Genomic DNA, 12,111 nt, shown 5'->3' with positions numbered 1-12,111 from the left:
CCCCAACCGGGACTAGAACCCGGTGTGCCGGCGCCGCAAGGCGGAGGATTAGCCTGTTAAGCCACAGCGCTGGCTAGTCTGCATATATTCTAATCTTCCAGATGCCTTAGCTTAGCATTTTAGCTTACACCTTTGGAGCCTTGAGCTCAGTGTTAAACAACAGAGCAGAGATGTTTAAAATGACACCTCTCAGGGTTCAAAGAGTAGAACAAATGGGCATGGGTGCAAGGCCCAGGAAAACCCAAGTATTTGTATTCAGACCCCATCATCACACAGGTACCTGAGTTTGTACACGAACATGCCACTGATCTGGCTTTTCAGTGACAATCCTGTAGTAAATTTGACAGATGCTATTTGGTAGAAAATCCCAGTAATTCATGCAGTGGCACTGAGGCTTTATTCTGTGACTACCTGGATTCATAAAGCTCTTTTTGTGCCATTATAAAAAGGCTGAAAACATTGTATGCAACAGAAATGCTGAGCTCCAGAACATTTTCTGCATGGCCTGTTATGCCACAAAAATTGCCACACCAATTTTCTACTCCTTTCCTTTAGTCAAGCTTTCCCTAGTAGACCACCTGTCACCCCAGACTAGGTTGGTATGATGTTGCATGCCAAAGCCCAATATTATTTCATAGCTTAGAATGCCACAGAAATCCATGACCTTCCTGGGCAGGATGCAGGGCTCTTTGTGCTCCGTTCATTCCCACTTGCTTTCTGCCTCTTTGCCACTTTCAAGTCTGCTCCCCCTGAAGATCTGGTAATAAATACCCAACTGCCATCATGTATTGCATTGCTGGATCTTAGCCAATGCTGCTCTCTCACCTGTCTTTCTTTGTCAAATAACTACTGTTTACAGTTGAGAGCAAATGGACATGACATCCCTGTGCAAGAATACATACAAATTTGGAGATGAAAATACTACTAACCATCAGTATACCTTTCACCCACATTTACTGAATACTGCTGGTATAGTAGGCCTAACTAGAAGAGGAAGGCTGAGATATGTATGGGGCCCAGAGCCAGCATGCTCATACCTCTGCATGTGTATATGTATGCAGTTTCGTTCAGCACTCAGACTAACCCTGGAAGGCAGACTCTGTCCTCCTTTAAAGACCAGGAAATAAGCTCTGAGCTGTTACACAGCTTTTCTGAGCTCTTTTAGCAAATTACTGGTATAGTCACACATCATAAAATGGCTATGTCCTTTGTAAGGAACATCTGAAAAACATAACAATAAGAAGGGGGTCAAGGGAACTGCCCTATATCAAAACAGAGCACTATGGTTTTGATGTTAGTTGGGGTGTCCCCCAGAGATCCATGTGTTAAGGGCTCGGTCCCCAAAGCCTTTTTCCTCCTAAAGATTTTCTTTTGTTTATTTGAAAAGCAGAGTGCTAGAGAGAGAAAGAGAGTGCGAAATCTTCCATCCACTCATTTACTCTTTAAATGACCACAACAGCCAGGCTGGACCAGGCTGAAGCCAGGAGTCTAGAGCTCCATCCTGATCTCTCATGTGGTTGACAGAGGTTGAAGTACTTGGGCCATCTTCCACTGCCCTCCAAAGCACATTGGCAGGAAGTTGGATGAGAAGTGGAGCAGCCAAGAGTTGAACTGGCACTCCATATGGAATGCAGATGTCACAAGTGACAGCTTAACCTGCTGAACTGCAGTTCCAGCTCTGGTCCACAAAGTCTTAGGTTAATAGCTCTAGGAGAGTGGAAAGTTGATCCAATTGTCATGTTGCCAGATGAGGTCTTTGAGAAGTAATTGGATTGGATTTGAGTGCTAGGGTGAAGCTCCATATCGAATCATGGTGGCTTCATATGGAAAGACAGAGGCTGTGCTCCCTCTTGCCAGGTGTTGCTCTGAGCCGCCTCAGGACTCTGTCAGCAAGAACATTCCCACCAGATGCCAAACCAGTGGGCCACTGATCTTTGTGAACCTCTAATAACACCATTAGCTGAAGTAAACCTCTTTCCTTCATCATTAGTATTTCATTGTAGTAACAAAAAGCTAAGAGACAAAAAAGACATAATACTCTTTTTTTTTTTTTTAAAGATTTATTTGGGGCCAGCATTGTGTGCATTGGCTTAAGCCACCACCTGCAACACTGACATCCCATTTGGGCACTGGTTGGAGTCCGGGTTTCTCCACTTCTGATCCAGCTCCCTGCTAATGGCCTGGGAAAAGCAGTGGAGGATGGCCCAAGTACTTGGGCCTCTGCCACCCCCATGGGAAATCCAAAAGAAGCTCCTAGCTTCTGGCTTCTACCTGGCCCAGCCCTTACCATTGCAGCCATTTTAGGGAGTGAACCAGTTGTTGGAAGATCTTTCTTTCTGTCTCTCCCTCCTTGTAATTCTTACTTTCAAATAAATCTTTATAAAAGAAGAAGAAAAAGAAAGAAAGATCACCATCTTGTAACCCCAATACATGGACTCAGCAAAGATTGTGGATGAGTGCTCAGAGCACTGGGGCCAGAGCAGCCCCTGGTTTCTAAGCATCACACTGAGGGTGGTTGTTTACAATGGGGAAGCTGTGCCTTTACACTGGAGACACGAATGACACCACCCAAGCAGTCAGGCTTGAGCTCCCCGAGCAGTGGTACCCTAGAAGGGTGCAGCATCACCCATGTGGTATCCCTGTTCAACACAAAGTATTTGTCATAGACCCAACCACGAGAGACAGAGACATCCACAGTGTGAGTCCTGCAGGACAGTCAGCCTGGCCACCTCAGCAGAGCCAGCCAACACAAGGCACGGACCTTGACTGAACCTTGGGTTAGTGGGGTGGGAAAGGCTGCTTTAGAGATGCTTGGCTCCCGGGCAATGAGACGAGCCCCTCAAGGACTATCCCAAGTCTCTTTCACGTTACTGGTTTGCTTTTCTTTTCTCGATCTGGCTGGGGTTCCGTTGAGAAAGCCAGTGCTATAGGAATGGACGTGGACAGGCTGATTTTTAATTCCTCCTGCTTATGCACTTCTGCCACAGCAGCATCCTTTCCTGGCCCCTGCCAAATCCGGGACTTTCTGACTTCCAGTCTGTGCCATGCTCTGACTCTATGGGAGGGCATCCACATTTTGCAAAGACTAGGGTGACTGTCTCAGATGCCTCCAGGTGCTTACCTCCAGCCCCTCCTCCCACCCTACACATCTCCCATCATCCTGTGGCTGATGTTCCTTTTCTGTCATTCGTCATCAGAACTTGGCTTCTTTGCTCATCTTGCAGGTTCAAATGTGAATGGCCTGGAGGAGCCCAGCATTGCCAAGCGGCTGAGGGGCACTCCTGAGCGGATTGAGCTGGAGAACTACCGCCTGTCCGTGAGGCAGGCGGAGGAGTTGGAGGAGGTGCCCGAGGAGACGCAGGCTGAGCACAACCTGAGCAGCGTGCTGGACAAGGGCACTGAAGAGGATGTGGCCAGCAGGTCAGCCTGTGCCCCAGGGAACAGCCTCACCTTGGGAGGGCAGCACAGCAACTTTTAACAGCATGGAGTCCAAGCCAGACTGTCTGGGTTTGACTCTTGGCTCTTCCACCCACAGCCATGCCCCATCTGAGAAATGGGAATGAGACTAGTACCTTGCTCCCAGAACCCATGTAGAGGTTAAGGAAGCCGGTGTGCACTCTGTTTAACACAGTGCATGGCATGTGTGAGCACACGTGGGTTACTCGGCATGCTGGTGGGCCAGGTACAAAGGACGTCCTGACCGTTCCCTCATTTGGTCGTCCTCACAGGAACCTGCAGAGTAGACAGGACAGGGACATTTATTTGTCCTCTTATAGGTAAGGACACTGATGATGACTAAGACTCAAGCCAAGATTCCATGAGATTTCCTGTGTGCAAGGCCAGGATTCTTCCTGTTTTCCCTGCTGTCCCAGGACTCTTTCTCCCCTATTCCAGTTAGGGCCCCATGTCTTCATCTTGTTAGCCAGAAAGGATCATACCCATGCGACTTAATTCACAGACTCAATAAGTATCTGTTGAATACTTGCCATGTCTCAAGCACTCTGTTAATCTCTGAAAAGGTAACAGGAAAAAAAAAAAAAAGGACACAGGTTCTGCCCTCAAGTTGTTTACAAATCCGCTGGCAAGATGAGATGGCAGGTGGGGGAGAGCAGTAGATTTTAGCAGTGACTGCTTGGGAGGTCCCAGGAAGGAGCACCAGGGCCTGAATTGGAAGCAGTTCAGCCCCCGGTGGACTGCAGTCCTGCAGAGGCCACCTCACTTTTCCAGGCTTCTGTTTCTCCCTGTGGTAAAGACAGGGGCAGAAAACTTGTTTCTGAGCCACTGCACTCAGCAGCAAGTGGTTTTACACCTGGCCAACCCCAGTGTTGAATTATGTTTAACCAACCTGGGGGCCATGCATGCTCCAACCCACCCCAACACTCTCCCAGGCTTGCTGTTGCTGCTGGCTTGTATTCCAGGGCCTCCAGTATCAGCAGAGATGACCTTGGCCACGTCCAGCAGCAGGGTACAGAGAGTGCACAGGAAAAATCCACGCAGGTGGGGCTGCAGGTGGAAGCTCCTGCTGCAGCCCCTGACCAGGGAGCTTTGTGCTGATGTGTGAGAGCGTTTGAATCCTGTACTGGGCACATACATCTGCTGTGATGAAGGGAGTGAGTAGGGAATAAAGAAAGCAGGGCTTTTTTTTTTTTTTAAGATCCAAGAATGTGTATGCTGGGCAGAGCTACTTCCAGCTGCATTCCACCCCTTCATCCCTGGCATTGGGCATGCCCTGTACGAAGCTGCCACCTCTTGAGCTGGCCCCACAGTGGCTCCCCTCTCATTCCAGGAGCAGCTTCCTCCTGGCACCTGCAGTTCTGTCATTGTCACATACCTCTGCAAGTCTGTCCCGAACACTCGTGGAGCCCCACCCACTTTGCTGCACTCCAATGAGGGAGGCCACATGCTCTTGGCTTGACCCCCACAGTGGGGGCAGGATATGCTCTCTGTCAGGGTGCATTGTAAATCCTTGGGCAGAGCCAATAACTTGACTTTGGGGTAAGTGTGGGTCAGTATGACTTCACTGCTCTAAGAGATTTTCCTCACCACAATTTACACAGTTTGAAAGGCAAGGGGCAGCAGATGCACAGAAGGCTGGAATCACAGTACTTATAGTACAGTGTAATAGCAAGGGCAGCATGGAACAGATAAGTTATCATCTATGCAGTGCAGGAGACACACATTTTACTTAAATTTGAAAAAGAAGAATACCTTTAGATGCTATGTAGAGTGAAAAATTGCTTCTTAATAGTGAAAAGCCCAGAGGAAACAGCTGCAGATTTGTTCTTAGTTTCCCCAAGGAAAATATAAGCTGCAAGAGCTGTATTGTGTATTTTTTTCCAACTTCCCTGCAGCGCAAAGCACAGAATTTGGTGCATTTTCTGCTTTCAGTTCTTCCTTGATACGATGTTACATTTGAAGATAAAAAATAACGTAGCAGTTCTTTTCTTTTTAAAGATTTGTGTATTTATTTGAAAGGCAGAGTTAGAGAGAGAGAGATCTTCCATCTGCTGTTTCACTCCCTAAATGGCTGTAACAGCTAGAACTGGGCCAGGCTGAAGTGAGGAGCGTTGAACTTCTTCTAGGTCTCCCATGTGGGTGGCAGGGGCCTAAGCACTTGGACCATCTTCTGCTGCTTTCCCAGGCACATTAGCAGGGAACTGGATTGGAAGTAGAGCAGCCAGGACTCAAACTAACACTCATATGGAATGCCAGTATTGCAAGTGGCTTAACCCACTGTGCCCCAGCGCCGGCCCCTCAAAATAACTTTAAGAAATCACTTGGTCCAACCACACCTTCTGGGAGTCTAGAGAACTCTCAACTCAGGTATCTGCTGCAGGAGGCCACATAATGTGCTGTTTTAGAGCATGGCTTTGGTGGGGCCAGTGTTGTGGTATAACAGTGCCAGCATATGGGTGCCAGTTCATGTCCTTGCTGCGCCAGTCCTGATTCAGCTTCTGCTAATGGCCTGGGAAAAGCAACAGAGGATGGACCAAGTACTTGGGCCCCTGCTACCTACTTGGGAGACCCAGATGATGTTCCTGGCTCCTGGTTCCTGGCTACTGGTTTTGGCCTGGTCCAGCCTTGGCTGTTGCAGCCATCTGGGGAGTGAAACAGCAGATGAAAATTTTTTTCTCTCTTTCTCACTCTTCCTTTCTCTCTGTAAATCTTTCAAAATAAATAAATAAATCTTAAAAAACAAAGAAAGAAAGAAAAGAACCTGGCTTTGGGGCCTAACAGATCTGAGCTGGAAGCCCTACTCTGGCAGCTATTAGCTGCAGGCAGGTTACCCAATCTGTGGTTGCCCAAGTGCCTCAATTTCCTCATCTGTAAAGGATACTGCACCTCAGAGTTTTGCTGTGGGGATTAAATCTAAGACAGCAACAACCAGTGAGTGCTAATTCAGTGCCAGCAGTTACTATTACTACTATATTACCTGTAGTTGTAAGCACCATGCAGGTTGTCCTCACGAGGTGGGGCAGGCCCATGAATTCTCCCACTCGTTTCCTTGAACAAGTGGGTTGAGGGCCAGAAATTGGTCTTGGTCCACGCTGGCCCCGTCCTGGGGCATTGTAACCAAGTTCTCCGATGGCTTGGCTGAGCTTCTGATTCAGTCGATCTGGGGTTAAAGCCTGAGATTTTTGTTTTTAAACAGCCCCCAGGTGATGCTGTGGCCCAGAAAGAGACCACGCTTTGAGAATCAGCACTCTTAGTTTTCCAGATTTCCTTGGTGACAAAACACTGCCTGGCATATGTGGTGAAAAGTAATTCCTGAGCCCTGCCCTGGGGAATCGACTGGAGTGTCTATTTGTGATACACATCCCACGCAATTCTTACCATCAAATTCCTGGTGTGGGTCCTTGCAGGCAAGGATGGCCTGCCCTCCTGAGGGGAACTTAACAGTAGAGTGTTTATTTTCTGTGGAGAGGCCAAGTGGCCAAGACAAGAGAGGCTCGCCTTGGGATGTCAGTGTCATTTTTCTCTGACTGGCCAGAAGAATTTGTCCCGAACAGTGAAGGGACTGTGTACAGCCCACATCGCTGGCTTCAGTCACTGAGGCCTGGAACGAACAAATGTGCTTTCCAGACAGGACTCCCCACAAGTTGAAGGCAGGCCTGCCCCAGTGGGCTTTACCTTCCATGAGAATAACAGCGTGGGGAAATGCCACTTCTTCAAGGCTAACCATGCCTGTTCCTGTCGCCTCCTTCTCCACCCCCGTTCCAGCAGAGGCAGCAACATGAGCCATTGCTGAGCAGGATGCTGCTTTTAGCACGGATTAGATTTCACCAGGTAAAGATTCGTGAATAACGTACACCTTTCAGCCATCTGCTTAGTGGTAGCATGTTCACAGTTGCATGGAGGGGCCCTGGGGCCGGGAAATACGGAAGAGCACAGTCTCTCTTCTTGACCCTGATTCCTGTTTCCCTTTGGAAACCAGGAAGTGCATTCCCCACAGCACCCTGCCTGCCTGGATCCCTGGTCTCCACTTGCTGAGGTCTCACTCGGGCAGCCATGAGTGTGATCGTGACCTTCTTCCTGGGATGGCTACCCTGGCAGTTGCTGGCGGGCAGAGAGCCACAAGAGGGCCCAGAAGGTGTGATGTGCACACTGCTAGGAATCCTGACCTCACCTCGCCTAAGTGGTCTGATATTCTTAAGCTTCCGTGAAAGGCATAGTAGCTGCGCCCTGGAGTGGTGTGTAGCTAAGTGAGCTAGTCTAGGGGAAGTTCCTCAAACTCCGTGGCACCGCGACAAGGCTCAGTCAGCCTTTGCTGTCACTATTGTGGTGCTGTCCTCGGGTCTGCCCCTCCCGACACAGCGGAACCTCATTGAAGTAGAACAACTCTGCCTTTTTGTAATGTAGGCCACGTGCCTGTGGGTTTTGTTCCCTCTGCCCTGGCCCTGTCAGTGCCTCAATAAAAAGACACAGGAGGGAAAATTCAGGACAGTGCTTTGAACTGATGGGTCGGGGATGAATTGAAACAGGAAGGGGTTTCGCTAGATCTTCTAACTGCAGGGAGCAGCCTCTCGTGATGAAGGCTTCCTAGAGGGGTTTATGGGGGACATCTCTGGCCCCCTGAGATGTTGGGAACCTGCCCTGGCTTCTGTAATCTGTGGGTCATGTGCATTCTTGCCCATCTTAGCTGTGCTGGTCACTGTGATATGCACTTCCCTGGGCCCAGCAGCTCCGGCGCCTGTTCTCGGAGGGAGTGCATTGTTCCCAGCACAAAAATGGGCACCCACTCTGATGGAATGGGATCTTGATAACCAGATGTTCTGGCCCTGTCTCTCCTGGAGGGCCACCATCTCCTTCCAGAGGGAGATGGAAGCTGGTTGCCTGAACTATTTTCTTTTGATACGGGATCCTTTCCACGTGGAAAGTGTCCAGGCCGTGGTGCAAGGGGATCTGACTCACTACCCCATCCTTCCTTCCACACCCTGACAAAGCCAGACTCAGAGGTTCAGGTGCTGGGAGCAGCCAGGAAATATAGAAGAACCTTGAGGCACTGAATGTACCTGGTGAATCCTGTGCTATAGAAAGCCTGGGAAGGAGCGTTTGGCACCACCTGTCAGAGGGCTGTCCATCCAGCACACAGAGATGGAGGCCTCTTGCCTGCCTTGGGTCTCTAGAAACAAGCCCCAAGACCTCTCAGAAGCAGGCTTAGCATATAGCTTATGAGGACAGGCAATGGTTTATGCTTTTATGCACTCTCCTTTTTATGTTCCATGCCTTGCTTGCCATGCTTCCATGCTCCTTGAGCTGTCATAAAGCTAGCCAGAGTGGCACTAATAGTACTAAGTGGAGCGTCATTGTCCCTGTCACAGGATATGTGTTCATTGGCCATATCATCACTGCAGTCTTCCTCATGGCATGGCACGGGTGAGGACAGGGCTGCACTGAGCCCTGCCTCCCAGGAGGCTGCAGTGTGGTGCCCTCTACCCTGCTGACCGCTGGTGCATTCTTGAACAAGCCATGGGCACACCCAGCCTTGGAGGAGGGACAAGATGGCTTTCTTCTGCTCACTGAGGGTTTAAGATGAGCATAGAGGCGTCTTTATCCTTATTTCATGTTTGAGTGATGTTAAAGACACACACTGGGTACATTCTTTAATAAGGAAGTATTGAAAACACAAAGATAGGGCAGACATAATACCAGTAAAGAAATACTGAAAAATACTCAAAACCCAGATGTCAAGCTGTCCGTGGCCCAAATGCTTTGTAATTTTTTTCCTTTTAATCGGCATAAATAAGTATACATGCTTACAGGGCACAGAGATAATTCAAGATGTGTGTACTATGTGTGATGATCAAATAGGGCACCATTTCTTTGTGTTTGGAGTCTTTGGACTCCTGTTCCCTAGTTCTTCATATAGTATGTAAGAGTTGTAAACTAGAGTCACCCACGTTCTGTGGAATGCAGCATGTATTCCTCCTGGCTCACTGCTGTGGTGCACGTTACCCAGCCTCGCTTTGTCCCTCCCCCCACCCCTGTCCTGACACTTCTCAGCCTCTGTACACCCCCATTCTCTCCTGTTTGTTTGTTTTTTAAGATTTATTTATTCCATTGAAAGGCAGAGTTACAGAGAGAGAGGGAGAGACACAGAGAGAGAGATGGGGAGACAGAGCTTTCATCTGCTGGTTCACTACACAAATGGCCATATAGTCCAGGCCATGAGGAAGACTGCACTGATGATATGGCAGGCTGAAGCGAGGAGCCAAGAGCTTCCTCTGGGTCTCCCATGTAGGTTCAGGGGTCCAAGTACCTGTACTGTCCTCTGCTGCTTTTCCAGGTGCATGAGCAAGGAGTGGGGTCAGAAGTGGAGCAGCCACAGCACTGGCCCCACCCATTCTCTCCTCTTTGAGATCAACTGTTGTCACTTCCAGAAACACATGAGAAAGACCATGAAATATTTTTCTTCCTGTGGCTGGCTTATTCCACTTAACACAGTGTCCTCCAGTTTCATCCATTTTCTCACAAATTCCAGGATTTCATTCTCTTTTATGGATGAATAATATTCTATTATATAAATACTACATTTTCATTATCTGTTCATCTGCCCGTGGACACATTGGTTGATCCCACATCTTGGCTGTTGCAAATCATGCTATAGTGAACATAGGAGTGCAGATTTCTCTTTGATATGCCAAGTTCATTTCCTTTGGCTGTATATCCATAAATGGGATTGCTGGATCTGTGGTAGTTCTGTAGGAACCTCCATGGTGTTCTGTATTCAGGCTGTACTCATTTACATTCCCACCACATTCTCTAGCCTTGTCAGCATATGTTAGGTTTTGCTTTATTGGTAGTAGCCAATCTGACTGGGGTTGGGTAATATATCAGGAGAGTTTTGATTTGCATTTCCCTGATGGCTAGTGACACTGAGTGTTTTTCTTATATACTTGGTCATATGTATATCTTCTCGTAGAAGGTATCTATCCAGGGCTGACATTTGTGGCACAGTGGTGAAGCTTCTGCTTGTGATGCCAGCATCCCATATTAGAGTGCAAGTCTTGCTTACTCCACTGGCACATTTTGGGATCTGAAGAAACATCCTGAACCTGACTCTGCTGCCCCCCACCTCCAGTCCCATGCTTGGTTGCCAGCCAGTCAATTCAGCCTCTCAGGGCTCCTCCTTCTCCTTCCCACCACACCCAGGGTTGTGAGCAGCCTGAGTCAAGTAGGAGTTCTACAGAGCAAATAGTGAATCAGATGAAAGCAGACTTTCCCTCTGTCCTGGATGCCCAGTCTTGAGTTTATATCAGAACAAGTCCATTGCCCCTGTGTGTGCCCTCGAGGCCCATTGACGCTTGACTCAGTGTTCTTGGTGTGTGTGGGCCAAAGCACACACTCGCCTTGCTGTTTGCAAATGTGGGTCTGGGTAGGTGTTCACTCGAGTGTGTGTACCTCAACCTGCCATCTCAGTCTCTCTCCCTGAGTTCCTTCTGGTTCCCTCCCTGGTCAGGAAAGATGCTGGACCCTTCTTATGTGTTTGCTCCCTTCCTGCTCTGTAGGTGCTTGGCCTGGCCTGCGTTGCCGCTGCCTGTGGCTCGTAACCTTTCACTTACTGTAGTGCGTCCTTATTTCCCCACAGCAGTTCTGAGTCTGAGATGGAGGAGGAAGAAGAGGAGGAGGAAGAGCCTGGGCTGCCCCCCTCGGACCTGGGCGGTGTCCCCTGGAAGGAGGCTGTGAGGATCCATGCTCTTCTGAAAGGAAAGAGTGAAGAGGAGCTTGAGGCCTCAAAGAGCTTTGAGCCTGGCAATGAAGAAGAGGAGGACGAGGAGGAGGAATATGAAGAAGAGGAGGAGGAAGAATATGATGAGGAAGAGGAAGAGTCCAGTGAAGGTCAGGAAAAAAAATTCTTTTCTCTTAAGCCTGACCCCATCCCACCTGAAGTGGTCTGCTCTGTGCTGAGTCACATGCACACTGCCTCCCACAGAGCCCAAGCACAGTCCTATCTGCCTTTCCTGGCCCTTGATGCAGGAGTATAGAAGCAGCCCCACTGGCAGTGGGAATGACGTCCCTGGTGTGCACTCTACTTAGAACTTGGAAGGCAGGGGTCCAGACCAAGGATTTCATTGAAATCTCATCTCTTCCTCATTTTATCTTGATTTTAACAAAGGGAAATTGAGCCTTTTAGAGTCTGAGGTTTGGTGACTCCTAGGAACTTGGGTATCCACTGGTTGTTTCAGGGATAGAATGCATGGTATCATTTGGGAGCCTGTATCCCAAGAAGGTACATCATAGCTTCCGTATTCAGTCCCTCTGCTCAGTCCTGGAATAGCCTGTTGCCATAGACCCGAGATGTTTCCATTCTGTCTCTATGTCTTGCTCTAGATGACCTTGATTGATGACAAGTGCTTGCTGGGCCTCCTCTTCCAGCCTGTCATTCTTTCCAAGTCTGGGCTACCCAGAAATCTGATAGGGGTGAGGAAGAAGCCAGGAGACCTGCTTCTCCTAGGATGATGAAGGGTAACGCCCTACCCTTGGGGCATAGAGTGAGGGAGGAAGAAATGGGCCTTTGCATTTCTGTGTTTTCTTTCTCCTTTTTTTTTTTTTTTTAAGATTTTATTTATTTGAAAGAGTTAGAGAGAGAGAGAGAGAGAGAGAGAGAGA

At 48.7% G+C, this 12,111-nt stretch overlaps 1 protein-coding gene across 7 annotated transcripts in view; it reads left to right on the top strand.

The window, feature by feature from the left end:
* Positions 1-12,111, top strand: part of MICAL3 (microtubule associated monooxygenase, calponin and LIM domain containing 3) — a 215,964-nt gene that overhangs the window by 166,252 nt on the left and 37,601 nt on the right. For 6 of the 7 annotated variants that reach the window (XM_062194469.1, XM_062194470.1, XM_062194468.1 and 3 more), the window contains 2 exons: positions 3,225-3,420; positions 11,090-11,340. In XM_062194469.1, coding sequence (XP_062050453.1) covers positions 3,225-3,420; positions 11,090-11,340 — 447 coding nt within the window. The remainder of the gene's footprint in view (positions 1-3,224; positions 3,421-11,089; positions 11,341-12,111) is intronic. The other variant, XM_062194465.1, reaches the window with a different exon arrangement.

Source organism: Lepus europaeus, chromosome 6 (genome assembly GCF_033115175.1).
Source record: "Lepus europaeus isolate LE1 chromosome 6, mLepTim1.pri, whole genome shotgun sequence".
Classification (NCBI taxonomy): Eukaryota; Metazoa; Chordata; class Mammalia; order Lagomorpha; family Leporidae; genus Lepus; species Lepus europaeus.
Note: the sequence above shows the minus strand (reverse complement) of the source record. Positions and strands in the feature narration are given on the sequence as shown.